Source organism: Myxine glutinosa, chromosome 5 (assembly GCF_964187855.1).
Source record: "Myxine glutinosa chromosome 5, kmMyxGlut1.1, whole genome shotgun sequence".
NCBI classification, from domain to species: Eukaryota; Metazoa; Chordata; class Myxini; order Myxiniformes; family Myxinidae; genus Myxine; species Myxine glutinosa.
In genome coordinates this window covers 134,679,762-134,697,023 of record NC_136265.1, presented here as the reverse complement: position 1 = coordinate 134,697,023, position 17,262 = coordinate 134,679,762, and the positions used below count along the sequence as shown (strand labels likewise).

General features: G+C 44.4%; 1 protein-coding gene across 3 annotated transcripts in view; it reads left to right on the top strand.

Moving 5' to 3' along the window:
- Positions 1-17,262, top strand: part of LOC137427038 (inositol polyphosphate 5-phosphatase OCRL) — a 112,863-nt gene that overhangs the window by 45,908 nt on the left and 49,693 nt on the right. For all 3 annotated transcript variants that reach the window (XM_068116158.2, XM_068116160.2, XM_068116159.2), the window contains 7 exons: positions 1,195-1,309; positions 3,162-3,278; positions 3,451-3,638; positions 5,859-5,970; positions 7,871-7,980; positions 8,151-8,286; positions 13,244-13,354. In XM_068116158.2, the coding sequence (XP_067972259.2) occupies positions 1,195-1,309; positions 3,162-3,278; positions 3,451-3,638; positions 5,859-5,970; positions 7,871-7,980; positions 8,151-8,286; positions 13,244-13,354 (889 nt within the window). The remainder of the gene's footprint in view (positions 1-1,194; positions 1,310-3,161; positions 3,279-3,450; positions 3,639-5,858; positions 5,971-7,870; positions 7,981-8,150; positions 8,287-13,243; positions 13,355-17,262) is intronic.

Genomic DNA, 17,262 nt, shown 5'->3' with positions numbered 1-17,262 from the left:
TTGAGACCTCTCTGCCCACTTAGTCAGCAGAGTCAGACCTGGCCTTTGGCTTATATAAATAAAATAACCACCTTTAGAGGCCATTTTTCCCCGCAAGCGGGGGTTGGCCTTTTTCGGGAACCATGGTTGTTGTTGTTTTTTGGTCCCCTTTTTGAAGCAATGTTTTACGGCCGGATGCCCTTGCTGACGCCAACCCTTTTTGCCGCCTTTAACGACAAACAGGGAATTACCAGTGAACTGGTACTCAATTAGCCGACCTCGGAAGGATGACAGGCTGAGTCAACCCCCCTGGCGTTAATTCAGCGATCGACCGGGATTCGAACCCAGGATCCTAGGATCCTAAGCCAGCACCCTAGCCGCTAGCCCAACACCAGGGATAAAATTTGAGAGAAATGCTCAAACCACGCAATCGATCCGTTTTACCCTTAGCAATGTATGGTTGTGATTGGTTGATGGTTGATATTGTTAAAACTTGATGGCACAGAGAGAACGTTTTCTTTATCATTACATTTGGATATCAGTCTCTTTGGCATTCCTATCCGATGCTGGGATGCCAGATTCAAACCCCTTGGATTGTATTGACTTGTCTTAACGTTCTTGTAGTTTGAGTCGGAGTATATTGATGTCTCCTCGTGTCTGTGTCCTGCATGTGACAGTGTGACACATACAGTAACATTCATCATTTTGCTTGCATGGTCTTAAAAATAAAAACTTTTGAAACATCTTGAACATGTTTTGAAAACTTGTGACTTCATGGCACCAGGTGTTTGCATTGTTAATTGGAGAACTTTGTGACCAAATAGGAAGGATGGGGGAAGAGGGAGTAGATTTTTGGAACATTTGATTTGTTTATGGTGCCTGTGTTTTGTGGTTCCATGCTGTAGTGCGGAGGTGTGAAAATGAATGAATGAATGATCGTTTTAAGGCCATTTTCCCCGCTAGAGCGGGGTTAGCCTTGCGGGCCCCATGACAATCATGGTTCCCTGTTTGAGGCAATGTTTTTATGGCCGGATGCCCTTCCTGACGCCAACCCTTGGTCACGCTCTTACGATGCGCAGGGATGCGCACGATGTAGTGCAGAGGTGTAATGTCTTGATATCGCCGTGGTCTGTGATGTCATTCATAGGCCTTTTTTGATAGCTGTGTTGGAGCTAGTGAAACATCTCCATCTCCATATATGTGTTTGTGTCTCAGGTTTCAGGAATTGGATCTGAGTAAGGAAGCCTTTCTGTTCACTGACTCGCCTAAGGAGGATGAATGGCTTAAGGCTGTCTTCAACTCTCTCCATCCTGGCGCCCAGTACGTTAAGGTGTGTTATTGGGCATCGATGAACACTCGCGGAAGGAACTATCCTTGTGTCGACGCATTTAACAAAATGGAAAAGTTGCATATGGTGATAATGTATAAAATGTTATAATTCATTTGGCGGGGTTCGAATAACCGTAACGAGTTTGTGGAAGCATTCCAGAAGTTTGAAAACTGGGAACAGGATGCAGCGGACTGTACCTCTCCTGGGTGGAAGAGAATCCCAAATTTAAACGGCAGTCTGTATTACTTTTGATCGCATCTACTCATAGTCCTCAAATGAAATGCTACCCCGCGAACGCGAAACGCAAGGCCGGATTAAGCAGTTGGTTCGCTTCTGTCGAAAATGTCAGTTTATGATCAAGAAACAACTTAATTTCATTTGAATGGTATATTTTGAACACTTATCGGAAAACAAAGTTGTAGTTTCGCAATGCTTTGGCTCTGAATATGTCCCGATCATGCATGCGCAAAGAGGAGTGAGGTAATTTTTAAGCGGTGAAGCCACTTCAATATTTGGCTATGTCCTTCCTTCTATCTGCCTGTCAAAAATGAAGACGAACCTTTCTAACCCACCATGTTGAATTCTAAAGTATAAATCGAGGGGGTTCTAAAGGGTAATTCTAAAGTGTTCTAAGGTGTTCTAAAGGGTAATTCTAAGGGGTTATAAAAGGTAATTCTAAGGGGTTCCAAAGGGTAATTCTAATGAGTTCTAAAGGGTAATTCTAATGCGTTCTAAAGGGTAATTATAAGGGGTTATAAAGGGTAATTCTAAGGGGGTCTAAAGGGTAATTCTAAGGGGTTCTAAAGGGTAATTCCAATGGGTTATAAAGGGTAATTCTAATGGGTTCTAAAGGGTAATTCTAATGGGTTATAAAGGGTAATTCTAAAGGGTTATAAAGGGCAATTCTAATGGGTTCTAAAGGGTAATTCTAATGGGTAATTCTAATGGGTTCTAAAGGGTAATTCTAATGGGTTATAAAGGGTTATTCTCATTGGTTCTAAAGGATAATTCTAAGGGGTCTCAAGGGTAATTATAAGGGGTTATAAAGGGTAATTCTAATAGGTTTCATTCGTTTCTAGTTTTAACTATCTACCTGTCTGGCTGTCAAATAAAATTGAAAATGATTCCAAACAGGAAACTTTTAAGGAAGTCATAAAGGACACAAACAACAGGGATGAAGAAGAATGCAATGCGCTAAATAAGGCGGTGTAAAATACGCTGCATAAACAGTGGTAAACTTCCAAGTTTTCTTTTTTTCTACGACCTTTAAAATCCTCATTTTATTTCAATGGAATTGCATACTTGAACACTGGAACACAAATCGCTTTTTGTCACCCAAAATGCTTCCATTTAGCAGTACCTAACAAAATATTACGTCAATACAACCAATCAAATTTGCTGCTCGTACACGCCACCCATGTCCTTGTTTCTCGAGACAACGTCGGGTAATGTGTTCTATGAACTCTGTAGCTTATTTTGTTTCTGTCCATCTAAATGAGACCAAAGTAGATAATGCTGTATTACACTTTGACAAAACAATTGAAGTTATTTGACAATGGGGCTTTTAGCCAAGACTTCCTTGGGTCCTCCGGTATTTCCTCGTGCTTTTTAACTTGACAACCTTTAAGAGCAGCAGAGGGCCAGTCGAGGTTCTGGACCAAAGGGATGAACCGTACTTTATATATCCATTTTTAAAATGCAAATCTCTGAGGCTGTAATAATGAACAACGCTTGTTTTGATTATGAAAAATGCTAATTTCTATCAGTGATTCGAGAGCAGCGTGGATTATTGCTCATTTGCCGAGCCTTTGTCACTGGTTTCATCGGCCCGATCTCCCTCCCACCTTTTCAGGTGCGCCTTGTGCGGCTTGTTGGTATGATGCTGCTGCTGTTCACCAAGAAAGAGCTTGTGCAATACATCACCGATATTGAGGTTGAGACAGTGGGCACAGGTATCATGGGAAAAATGGTACGACATATTGATATTGATTTTATTTACTTATCCTGTAAATTAACTCTTTCCTCAGTTGTAACCCTTTCTACTCTCCAATCACCTTCATAGCTTGCCTTAATTTATGAGACAAAAATACAGGTAATGTTGACCATTTTGTTTTTCGGTTGGGCCTGTTGTTTTCTGCCAGGGGAACAAAGGTGGCGTGGCAATGCACTTTCTTTTTCACAACACAAGCTTTTGCGTGGTGAATGCGCACCTGGCCGCTCATGTGGAGGAGTTTGAGCGAAGGAACCAGGACTTTCGTGACATCTGCAGTAGGATGAGGTTTACACCTGCACAGCCAATGATGCCACGGCAATCCATCACGACTCATGAGTAAGCCCTTAAGTACAGCTCTAGACCGCAAATGATTCACCATCAATTTACCACCAACGATCTTAAAATCCAACTGTGAAATTGGAAATGGTAGATACAAGCACCTGAGAAGTAAAACAGGATGTCACACATCGAGGGCCGAATTGAATCGATTGCACGAAAGCAATTTTTCAAGGCCATTGGACCTGTGGTTGTAATGATGGTTCTCAATAAAATATTTGACCCGGATCCTGATCTTTGCTCAGTGGGAGTTGAATTTGATTTGAAATTGCAAAGCTGAAATTTGGATCCCTTTTCCCCAGAACATTTTATGTTGAATATCCCAGTTTACTTCTCAGAGGTTCAAAATGCTTTCTTCGATCTGGGGTCACAAGGATGTTCAAGCAAACTAAATCGTCATGTTCAAGGTGAAGCATCAATAACCCTGGTGTTGGGCTAGCGGCTAGGGTGCTAGCTTAGGATCCTAGGATCCTGGGTTCGAATCCCGGTCGATCGCTGAATTAACGCCAGGGGGGTTGATTCAGCCTGTCATCCTTCCGAGGTCGGCTAATTGAGTACCAGTTCACTGGTAATTCCCTGCTTGTCGTAAAAGGCGACAAAAAGGGTTGGCGGCAGGAAGGGCATCCGGCCGTAAAACTTTGCTTCAAAAGGGGGACCAAAAAACAACAACAACCACGGTCCCTGAAAAAGGCCAACCCCTGCTTTGCGGGGAAAACTGGCCTCAAGGTTTTTTTTTTTTTTTTTTTTAAAGGTGAAGCATCAATGCGTGTGCCATCCCTCGGATGGAAGTTAAACTGGGTGTCCCTTCTGCATCTGCTCTAACCTACAGGGGCACTGCATCGGCAGCACAGCTGCATCCCCAGCAAACAATGTTACCTGATGCCATGTGCTGCATATGAAAGAAGAGGAAATTGTGATGTAACAATAGAAACTAGAACGACACTCGGTAGAGCACATACCTCCACCAGGCTGAACAGTTTGTTTTGTATCCCATTGATAGGCCGGATCTGGATTCAGACCTGAACCAAAATCTCATCAGCTTGGTCTTCTCCCCTAACCAATGCATCCACCAAGTTTTGTTATAACCTGGCCACAACTTTGAAATGTCTTGTCATATATTGTTTTTGGCCCCATCTCTCAATGGTGAAGAATCACTTGGAAAAACAAATTCTGCTATCCGGATCCGGATCCAGACCTTCTCCAAAATCAAATTAATTCGTCCTTGTCGCAAAACCAAGCTGTTTTGATAGATATCCTGCTCACAGACAGACAGACAGAGGTGAAAACGTAATCTCGGTCCACCTTTTGGTGGCAGAGGTAATAAAAGTTACTTACAAGGTGCTTCGCTACAAGGAGGCCATTCGGCCCATTAAAACATGTGCTATTATTGGTAACCTATGGTTGTTTATCAATGGTATATCCTCCTTTTTTTTTGTAAATGCCGAGCATCGGGCAAGGAAGCAGCATGTAGCATGTACCTTTTCGGTTTGACATGGCGGGGTTCAAGCCACCGATCTCCCAGACTCTAGGCGGATGCTCTAAACATTATGCCACTGAGTCCGTTTGATAATGGTTTGGCCAAATCCCAGGTTGAACGTCAGAATTTAGTTTCCTTGATGTGGGCCACAAACGTTCCGTGCCAGGTTATGAATAACTTTGGTGTTCCCAATGATTTGGGTTTAAAAGGGAAGATAATTTGTGATTCTTAACCCCCCCCCCCCCTTTTTTTTTTTTAATACTTTAACTTTCCAAATATGTTTACCTATCCCGGTGTGTACCCCGATTTAGAATAGGTACACCGTATCCCTGCGCATCGTAAGAGGCGACTAAGGGTTGGCGTCAGGAAGGGCATCCGGCCATAAAAACATTGCCTCAAACAGGGAACCATGATTGTCATGGGGCCCGTAAGGCTAAACCCCGCTCCAGCGGGGAAAATGGCCTTAAAACGATCATTCATTTCCAAATATGTTTACCTGATGCCAGAATTCTGTATATATTCATTTGCTTTAGTCTATTTCTGTGTCGTTTTTAAGACCATGCTTAAGGTTGAAAATGACTGGATGGTAACTTGTTGTGTCTTGTTCAAAAACTGGGTTCTGTGTATTCCTTTAGCTGTCAAGAAGTAAATGACCCTGACTTGTAGACTTGGTTGAAAGGTGACACATGCTGCAGTATCTTTTCCAAATGGGCACGTTGTCGCTGTATGATTGTGTGTTCCAGTGTGGTTCTCTGGTTGGGAGACCTCAATTATAGGATATGTGATTTGGATCTGGATAAGGTGAAATGTCTCATCCAAGACGAAGACTTTGCCATGCTGCAGAAGTACGATCAGGTACACTGGTGGCATTTGCCGATTGGACGTGGCATCTTTCTATGATTTGATCTCCTACTGTGTTACTATGGGGGTGCAGGGAAGGAGGGTTACTTTGCCATATATTTCCGTGCTAATAGAATCAGATTGCAGAACCTCGCCAGGAATTGCTTTGTGTGTTTTGTGTGGTGTTTTATGTGGAGTTTGTGTCGGTGTGTTTCATAATTAATGGACCTACTTATATTTCACCAGTACGTAATTGATAGACGTATGGACATTCCAATAGTGCATAATTAATAGATGTACTCACGTCCCAATAGGGAATAGTATGCAATTAAAAGACGTACTCACTTTCCAAGAGTACGCAATCGAGCTGAGGGGATGGCTTAGAGATACACACACCTGCCTCTAAGCTGTCTACTCTGGGTTTGATTCCCGACCCAGGTATAAACTGTCATTCCGGCATTTCACAGGCAGGGTGAATCGTCAATGTATGTGTGCCATCCCTGGGATGGACATTAAAGAGGAGTCCTGTCTGCTAGCATTCGCTGGTGGACGTTAAAGGTCCCACAGTGTCCTTCGAAGAGTAGGCGAGCCATCGCCGGTACCCTGTGCAAATTACAAATTCCTGCCATTAGCAACAGAGGGCACTGCATCAGTGTCACAGCTGCACACTCAGCCAATGATGCTACCCCACAGCCTTGTACTGCTTATGAAGAAGAAGAAATATGCAATTAATAGATCTCACATTCCAATAGTGTTCAATTAAAAGACATGCTCAAGTTCTGTTCAGACAGAGAGAAACGGACCCACATGAAATGCCCTCTCCTCTGATGAGGGAAATGCATATTATGTGAGATGTCATTACCTAAACCACATCTGATTGTATTTAAATGGATTGTGATCTCGCATTGTCACTGCCTACTGATATCCATCAGTATCTTACTATAATTCACCAAATGTCCGTCCGTCCGTTCGAAGGTACCGCAAAAACGGCTCAACCGATCGCAACGATATTTTGGGTGGGTATTCCTGGGACCCCTAGGAGTAAAATAGGCTATATTGTTTTTCCAAGTTTTCCAATTTTCCAGTTTTTCCAAACACGATGGAATAATATTTACCGATATGAACAGTGATGTGGCTTTTGTTGAAATTCTACAAATACTGTTTATTCTACATACCAGGAGAGAGTAGATCGACTCCTGACGAACTCTTCCTTTATAAACGTGCGGCTCCGAAGTAACATGGCAGCGTGTGCAAAGCAACTGAGAAACGGGTGTAGTGGCCGCTTCCGTGTTACAAATTCGGCGCGCACTCTTCACACAAAAACGTGCGACTGAGAAAGACGTGCAGCGGCCGCTTCCGTTTTGCAGAATTCAATATTTTTTCAAAATGGGTGCCATGTACTGTTTAGATTTTGATGATTTGCATGTGATATGATTCAACAGATATGAATGAATATGTTTCCTGATTCAAAGGTACCTGATTCAACAGGTATGAATGAATATGAATCGTTTAAAATAAAAAAAGCCTTCAATTTCTGATATTTTGCCTTTTCATTTGGGCTTTCCAATTGGAGCCCTGCCCATAGGGCGGGTACCTTTGCCAGTAATTTATAATGACAAAAATAACTTCATGTGCTGAACACCTCCTCTCCAACTTTAAAATCACCTCCACCTGTTTGTACATATTACGACACAGATGGCATCTAATATTCACTAGCTGTGTGTATAAATCAAATTTTCTGCTTGCATTGCATCATTTGACCAAAGTGCCCAAATCTTTCAGCAGAAAACACCAGTTTGTTATCTCCTAGTGACCACCGAGAGACCCGGCGATTAATAATTATGCAAGATCATGTGTGTTGTTGTTGTTTCCTTGCAATGCGTTGATGAAAGGTGTGACCATGTGCATTGTGCAGCTCACGATCCAAAGGACCAAAAAAGTGGTATTTTCTGGTTTCATTGAAGGGCCCATTGCTTTCCTGCCCACATACAAGTACGACCCAGGAACGGACAACTGGGACACAAGGTGGGCTTGGACATCTTGCATGCACCATTTCTGCCATGCTGTGCCACTTCTCTTATTTATCCCCACCCCTTCTTAAATTAATAAATAATTTGTTTTGGCCATGCCATACCATGTGATTTGCCTACTGCGTTCTATTTCTGTTCTTATCCTTCATCTCATTTTGTGCTCAGTGAAAAGTGTCGAGCACCGGCGTGGTGTGACCGTATTCTCTGGCGAGGTGAGACCGTGAAACAGCTGGCTTACCGCAGCCATAGGCAGCTGCGTGTGAGCGACCACAAACCCGTCAGTTCACTCTTCCAGATAGGGGTATGTGATGCCTTCTCGCATTTTATTTCATTCATCCATTTTAAAAAGCTTCCTTGACAAAAGACCACTACTTAGACATCCTTGCAATCTCGAAGTTTTTTGTTTTTTTTCAGTTTGCTGTCATCATTTCTTTTTAACGTCCTTATTTGATCGATACGTGCTCCCTCATGTTTATGTGCTTCCTGGAAATTGGGATGGCAGGATAACCTCAAACTATGCACACATGATTATGAGCTGTCTGTCTAGCCTGGGTTCCAATCTTGATGCAGCTATGTTGTGCTGTGTTGTGCCGCGTCCGTGCTGTGTTGTGCCGCGTCCGTGCTGTGTTGTGCTGCGTCCGTGCTGTGTTGTGCCGCGTCCGTGCTGTGTTGTGCCGTGTCTGTGCTGTGTTGTGCTGCGTCCGTGCTGTGTTGTGCAGCGTCCGTGCTGTGTTGTGCCGCGTCCGTGCTGTGTTGTGCCGCTTCCGTGCTGTGTTGTGCCGCGTCCGTGCTGTGTTGTGCAGCGTCCGTGCTGTGTTGTGCAGCATCCGTGCTGTGTTGTGCCGCGTCCGTGCTGTGTTGTGCCTTGTCCATGCTGTGTTGTGCCTTGTCCATGCTGTGTTGTGCCTTGTCTGTGCTGTGTTGTGCCTTGTCCGTGTGGTGTCATGTCCGTGTGGTGTCGTGTCCGTGCTGCGTCGTGTCGTGTCCGTGCTGCGTCGTGTCGTGTCCGTGCTGCGTCGTGTCGTGTCCGTGCTGCGTCGTGTCGTGTCCGTGCTGCGTCGTGTCGTGTCCGTGCTGCGTCGTGTCGTGTCCGTGCTGCGTCGTGTCATGTCCGTGCTGCGTCCTGTCGTGTCCAGCAAACACTTGCTGTATATGAATGAATCGATGAATCGTGATGACTCTTCATTTGCATTTACCTTCCTCTCCTCCCCCCCCTTCCATACTGATTACTCAACTTTATTTCCTTATGTCGGTGTCGGTGCCTGGTGTCGGCTTAGCGGTTAGGGTGCCGGCTTGGGATCCTAGGATCCTGGGTTTGAATCCCGATCGATCGCTGAATTAACGCCAGGGGGGTTGACTCAGCCTGTCATCCTTCCGAGGTCGGCAAATTGAGTACCATCTTGCTGGGATGAATGATCACGGTGTGTACCCCGGTTTAGAATAGGTACACCGTATCCCTGCGCATCATAAGAGGTGACCAAGGGTTGGCGTCAGGAAGGGCATCCGGCCATAAAAACATTGCCTCAAACAGGGAACCATGATTGTCATGAGGCCCGCAAGGCTAACCCCCGCTCTAGTGGGGAAAATGGCCTTAAAACGATCATTCATTCATTCATTCATTTCCTTATGTCGGTATTCCAAAAAGCAATGTTTTTGAAATTTATTGTCCCCCGTCGCACTGCGGAGCGAAAGGGGGACTATGGTTTTCCCCTCCGTCCGTGTGTCCGTCTGTGTGTGCGGGCGTGCGTGCATACGTGTGTGCATAAGCGAAGGACCGCATTCAAATTTGGTGTGGGTGCAACCCACGTCAAAATCCAAGATGGCCACGCCTTGTATGTCTGAAATTTGTGAGCGTAATATCTTGAAAAATAAGCGAAGTACCAACTTCTAATCTGGTGTGTGGGTGTATCTACGCATAAGGAAGAACGCTATTGAAAATTGGGTCGCCACGTCAAAATCCAAGATGGCCGCCGCCATGTATGTCTGAACCTTGTGAGTGGAATATCTTGAAAAATAAGCGAAGTACCAACTTCTAATCTGGTGTGTGGGTATATCGATGCATAAGGGAGAACGCTGTTGAAAATTGGGTCGCCACGGCAAAATCCAAGATGGCCGCCGCCATGTATGTCTGAACCTTGTGAGCGGAATATCTTGGAAAAATAAGGGAAGTACCAACTTCTAATCTGATGTGTGGGTGTATCTAGGCATAAGGAAGAAAGCTATTGAAAATTGGGTCGCCACGTCAAAATCCAAAATGGCTGCCACCATATATATGTCTGAACCTTGTGAGCATAATGTCTTGAAAAATAAACGAACAACTAACTTCTAATCTGGTGTGTGGGTGTATCGATGCATAAGGGAGAACGCTGTTGAAAATTGGGTCACCACGGCAAAATCCAAGATGGCCGCCGCCATGTATGTCTGAACCTTGTGAGCGGAATATCTTGAAAAACAAGCATTCTGAGTATTGCGCTGCAATACATGTCCCCTACGGGCAGTCTGTCATCCAGAAAACTCTTGGGGAAATTACCAAGGGTTATTTATCCACATGTTCCAAATCATTCCCCATCACTAATTACCTCAGGACGGCCTCACCTGTGATTCACACTCGGGACTTCGATTTATACACCTTGCAGACAGGTCAGCAGAAGCACGAGAAAATAAGTTTTTGATAAAGAACCTTTTGAATCGCTAAATATCAGTAATTTATTATATTTTCCGGTTCACAATCAATGATCGATGTGCATATATATGTTGTTCGGCTTGGCTCCGCCCCTCCCGAAAGTGCGCGCTGTCATGCTGTTGACGTTGGCGAGACGAGGCTGAGGGCGTGCGGTGCGGCTTGAGGAGAACTTGAGAATAAACAAGAGATATCCATTTAAAAAAATATTTTCGTTTAATTAACGATATCTGCCAAACCACGTGCCCTATCGCAAATTCCAAAAGGACATTTTAGTGCTGAACAGATCTGTGAAGTTTCCCCTCGATTGGATCAAAAATGAGGGAGCGGCTCGGTTTTAAAGGTTCATGCTTAAAAACGTCATAACTCTGAAACCATGTGACGCATGACGTCATGCTCGCTGATCTTTTTGTCCGTCATGGGTATGCGATTCTGCCTGCAAAGTTTGGCCTCGATCTGTTCAGCCGTTGCAGAGAAAAAGGGGTTTTCGTGTTTTCACGAAAAACAATATGGCGACCGAACCACGTGACCTGTGACGTCATAATTACCATTAAAATATTATACAGAACGAGTCCCTCCTCTGGTGAAAATTTGATCTCAATCGGTCCTATTATTGCAGAGAAATTGTTTTTTAAAGGAAATTAAAACTTAAAATGGCACTGAGTTAAGGATCATCAGAATTATCAGAACTACCAAAGTTCAAAGTGCCATAACTTTGTTAAAAATGATCGAAACGTCGTGAAGTTCGAACTTGACCTGTAACTTATCATGAGGAAACCATGTGCCCAGTTTGAAATCATTAGCGTTAAGCGTTTAGAAAAAAAGTTCGGAAAACTGTTCTTTGCGTGACGGACGGACTGACGGACTGACGGACTGACGGACGGACGGACGGACGGACTGACGGACTGACGGACTGACGGACTGACGGACTCACAGACTGACAGACTGACGGACGGAGTGCAAACCTATAGTCCCCTCTGGTGTACACCGGTAGGGGACTAACAAGCATTCTGAGTAATGCGCTGCAATACATGTCCCCTACCAAAGTTCAAAGTGCCATAACTTTGTCAAAAATGATCGAATATGCGAATTTATGCACGGTTGATGCTGGTTTTCAAACTTGATCTGAGGTATGCTGAGACACGTGTGTCACGCCTCGCCTCGTTGATAAGCCCGCAAGGTCGCTCCGTGGAGCGGCCTGCACGTATTGCACTGTGTGAATTATATAAATTATTACCAACTCACGGTCTGAGGTACTCGCGATTCAAGAGATATCCATTTAAAAATATATTTTCGTTTAATTAACGATATCTGCCAAACCACGTGCCATATCGCAAATTCCAAAAGGACATTTTAGTCGACTGACATGCTGAACAGATTTGTGAAGTTTCCCCTCGATTAGATCAAAAATGAGGGAGGGGCTCGGTTTTAAAGGTTCATGCTTAAAAACGTCGTAACTCTGAAACCATCAGTAATTTATTATATTTTTCGGTTCACGATCAATGATCGATGTGTATATATGTTGCTCGGCTTGGCTCCGCCCCGCCGGAAAGTGCGCATTGTGTCGCGCTGTTGACGTTCGTGAGACGAGGCTGAGGACGCGCAGTGCGGCTTGAGGAGAACTCCAGAATAAACAAGAGATATCCATTTAAAAAAAATATTTTCGTTTAATTAACGATATCTGCCAAACCACGTGCCCTATCACAAATTATAAAAGGACATTTTAGTCGACTGACATGCTCAACAGATCTGTGAAGTTTCCCCTCGATTGGATCAAAAATGAGGGAGGAGCTCGGTTTTAAAGGTTCATGCTTAAAAACGTCATAACTCTGAAACCATGTGACGCATGATGTCCAGCTCGCTGACTTTTTTGTTCGTCATGGGTATGCGATTCTGCCTGCAAAGTTTGGCCTCGATCTGTTTAGCCGTTGCAGAGAAAAAGTGTTTTTCGTATTTTCATGAAAAACAATATGGCGACCGAACCACGTGACCTGTGACGTCATAATTACCATTAAAATATTCTACAGACCGAGTCCATCATATGGTGAAAATTATATCTCAATCGGTCCTATTATTGCAGATAAATTGGTTTTTAAAGGAAATTAAAACTTAAAATGGCACTGAGTTAAGGATCATCAGAATCATCAGAATTATCAGAATTACCAAAGTTCAAAGTGCCATAACTTTGTCAAACATGATCGAAACGTCGTGAAGTTCGAACTTGACCTGTAACTTATCATGAGGAAACCATGTGCCAAGTTTGAAATCATTAGCATTAAGCGTGTAGAAAAAAAGTCCGGAAAACTGTTCTTTGCGTGACGGACTGACAGATTGACTGACAGATTGACGGACGGAGGGACGGCGTGCAAACCTATAGTCCCCTCCGGTGTACAACGAACTACTAACTTCTAATCTGGTGTTTGGGTGTATCGGCGCATAAGGGAGAACGCTATTGAAAATTGGGTCGCCACGTCAAAATCTAAGATGGCCGCCTTGCGTCTTCCACTTTGTCAACTCGCATCACTTCACCGATGGGGGATCTAGGCGTAATGCTTGTTTATTTTTCATATCCACGCAGGTGAGCAGAATCGATCCTGTGAGATACAAGAAGGTTTTTGAGGATGTTGTAAAAGCCATGGACAAGATGGAAAATGAAGAGCTTCCTTCAGTTTCTTTGAACCAGCGTGAGGTCTGCACCATTTGCTTGATTTGAATATTTGCTGTTTTTATTTTTATTTTGTGTTTGTGGTGAGTATGAAGTAAAGGAGGGAGGTTAAGAGCAGGGGTCGGAAGGTTATTAAGTGGGACAAGTGTCAGGGAAACGTCGTCGTAGACTACGAGGAGAGGGTGAGGGCCAGGAATGAGCAACGTAGCGAAGGAGTGGAAGAAGTATGGAGAGGCATTTAGGGGAATTGCAGAAGTATTGTGTGGAAGGATGTCGGGAAAGGGTGCATCTTCAAGAGATATAAACCAGGTATGGTGGATGGAGGAAGGAGTGAAGGCAGTTGGTGATAAGGAGGAGGTTTGGAAGAGAATAGAAAATATAAAGGATATAGGGAGGCACCCGGATGTGGGGTTGCTGCACCTGTATGGGCAAAAGAAGAAGGCAGCAAGGAAATCTGTGGATAAGGTGAGGGATGATATGGAAGAGGAGGAGCACAACAAGTTGTAGGATTATGGTGGGTGGAAGATGATCTATAAATTGGCTTGTGACAGGGATGAGGATAGCAAGGACATGAAGGGGGTTTGGTGATTAAGGATGGTGGTGGGAGGCTAGTGACAGAGAGAGGCACAGTATCGAAGGTGTGGGAAGAATATTTCAAACTGCTGTTGAACTGGGAAGGAAGCAACGGTGAGCTGGAGCCACCAAGTTATGTGGAGGGGAAAGTAGAGTTGGTGTAGATCACAGAAGAAGAAGTGCGGACAACAGTGAAAAGGATAAAAATGGAAGAGCACCAGGCATTGATGAGGTGTGGTGTGTACAGAGATGATACTTGCAGCAGGAGAAGTCAGATTTAGGTGGATGAAGAGATTGTTGAATGTATGTATGAGAGATGGGTCAATTCCGGAGGAGTGGAGGACAGGGTTAATTGTGCTGATATGGAAAGGGAAGCGGGTTGTTCAAGATCCGGGAAGTACAGGGGCATTAGACTCCTTAGTCATGTCATGAAGTTGCTGGAGAGGGTTCTGGAATGGAGGAGAAGGAGATTGTAGAAGAGCAGCAGGATTTTAGAAAGGGAAAGGGTAGGAGAATGGCAGATGGGATGTTTGCACTGAGACAGCTGGTGGAGAAGAGGTTGGAGGTGCCAGGTGAAATGGCATTGGGATTTGTGGATCTGGACAAGACCTATGACACTGTTATGATACGGTGACTCTGAGATGGATGGGAGTGCTGGAGGCATACGTTAGGTTGGTGGTTGGTACAAGGGAATGAAGGGAAGAGTTTTGGTTGGTCCTGGGATGTCGGAGGAGTTCAATGTGAACATCAGTTTGAGGCAGGGAAATGCTCTCAGCCTGCTCCTGTTTATCATGGGGATGGAGCTGGTAAGCAGGAAGGTGAACATGAAAGGTATTCTGGGGAGGATATTGTATGTGGATGATCTGGCTGTTGTGGTGGATAGTGGGCGGGAGATGCAGGAAGTACTGGGGGAGTGGAAGGAGGCATTTCAGAAACATGGGGTGGAAATGAGCATGGAGAAGGTGGAGGTGATATGGGCCGGACAGCAGAGAAAATAAATGAATATCAGGTTAGAGGGAAAGGAGATCAGACGAGGAAATAGGTTTGAGTATCTCGGTGGAACAGTGGCTGAGGATGGTAAGTCAGAGGCTGAGGTGCGGAGAAGGATACAGGTGGGTGCGAATGAGTGGAGAAGGGTGGAGGGAGTAATGCCAGAGCAGAAAGATTTAAAGGAGATTGAAAGGATTGGTTCTGAAGTATTGTGTAATGCATGCCTACCTTTACGCTCTGGAGACGGTGCCACTGACAGAGAGACAACAACAGAGGCTGCAGATTTGCAAGAACAACTGGATCGGAAGTATTGTGGCAGTGAAGAGGGTGGATAGAAGGAGAATGGATGAACTGAGGGAGGAGATTGGTGTGCAGATGAATTTGACGGGGAGATTGGTGAAATGCCTGCTGAGATTGGCTCGACATTTTGTGTGGATGGGGAAGAGAGAATGGCAAAGAGAGCGGATAGCGGATAGGTTGGAACAGGGGTTCCCAACCTTTTTTTGTGTTATGGCCCCCTTGGCTCCCAGAGCACATCCCCAGCACCCCCCTCCCTTTCGCGAGGGTCGAGCGGCGGAGCGCGTGCAAGCAGGATGCTCTGTATGATTTCTAGATGCTCTGTGGTGCATTCTGAGAGGTGTTTTTTCCTTTAATTGGCTATTTTGTTTGTATGAGAATTAGTAAATTATTACACAGAAAATGAGGAATTCTAAGTAGCCAACATGAACATTTAGTTCCATAGTTTTTTTCTGTTCCTTACTGGCTCCCAACTACATCGTTTTTGGAAGAAGCAAACAAAGCAACGTTGCTTGAATGATGCATGTTTGATATGAGATTTTTATATTATCAGTAGCAACACTATGGACAGCATAAAATAGAACTGTCACACAAGAAAACAGTATGAAAAGGTTCCAAGTCAAGAATATGTGAAAACAAAAAACCTCTGTTGTGTCTGTATTTAACGCAGTGTTATAATCTCACAAAAAGAAACTCAATTCGACAACAACTCAGGTAATCACAACTAGGGACGCGGTGCATGCGCCGTAAAAGTGAATTAAAAACTCAGTGGGATGGCTGAAATTGCATTTTAGCTACCAATTGGGGTATCCGTGGTTGAGTCACAGTCGGGGCACAGCGGAGGTCATCTTCCACATGGAGCTGATTATGCTGTTTCGATTTGATATTCAACAGCGTGGAAAACCCCACTTCGCAGAGATAGGTAGACGAGAATGGCAGAAGCACCCGGATAGCTGTCTGGCTGATATTAGGGTAGCGACCCATTCCCACCCAAAACTCTGTCAAGCTCTTATCTTCGAATGTGTCTTTGGCAAATGAATCGTTGCGGAGATCCAGGAATTCATCTTGCATTGCCTCCAGCATGCTCTCCACGCAAAGGTTGATGGAAAATGTATTCCTCACAATTTTTGCCTTATTGTCGTCTAAATCAGGAAAATACTTATGAAATTCTAGCTCCAGTGACTGCAGATGCTCAAGAATGTCATTTTTCAGTACGGGATCAAGCTCTTTTCCCATGCTGTCTTGCAATTCAGACATTCTTTCGAACATAGCAATGTTTCCTGTGTTCACTTTCCTGCGCCAGTTTTGGAGCTTGGCAACAAATCCTCTGAGATTATCGTGGAAAAGAATAATATTAGTCGCTCTTCCTTGGAGCTTGAGGTTCAGTTGGTTCTGCTGCTCGAAAATGTCAGCAAGATAAGCAAGTCATTCATTCCACAATTCTTTGTCGTAATGCTGCAGGAGGTCATGTTTCCCTTGAAGATTCAAGAAATGTTTGACTTCCGCACGAAGTTCAAAGATGTGGTTCAGAACATTCCCTTTCGAAAGCCAGCGTACAGCAGTATAGTACAGCAACGTTTCATGTTCCGCGTTCATGTCTTTGCACAGCTCCTTGAACATTCGGGTGTTTAGAGTCCCCGCCTTGATGTAGCTAACAATCTTGATTACGACTTCAAGAACTTTCTTCAATGAGAGAGGAAAAGTCTTACAAGCCAGGGCGTAGCGATGAATCATACAGTGGGTTCCTTTCGCTTGTGGTGCCAGCATCTTCACTTTTGCTTGGAATCCGGATTTGGAACCAAGCATGGCAGGAGCACCGTCAGTACAGACACCGCATACATTCTCCCACTGAATTCCTCCCGCATCGAAGAACAACTTCATTTTTTCCATGACGTCGTTAGCTTTTGTCGTTGTTTCCAGGGCACTGCAGAACAAGAATTCTTCCTTGATATCATCTCCCTTGACATAGCGAACGAATGCCAGTAGCTGGGAGCAGGAACTAACATCGGTCGATTCATGAAGTTGAAAAGAAAACAAGCCGAAAGGCGCCGCCTTAATCTCATTGATGATCT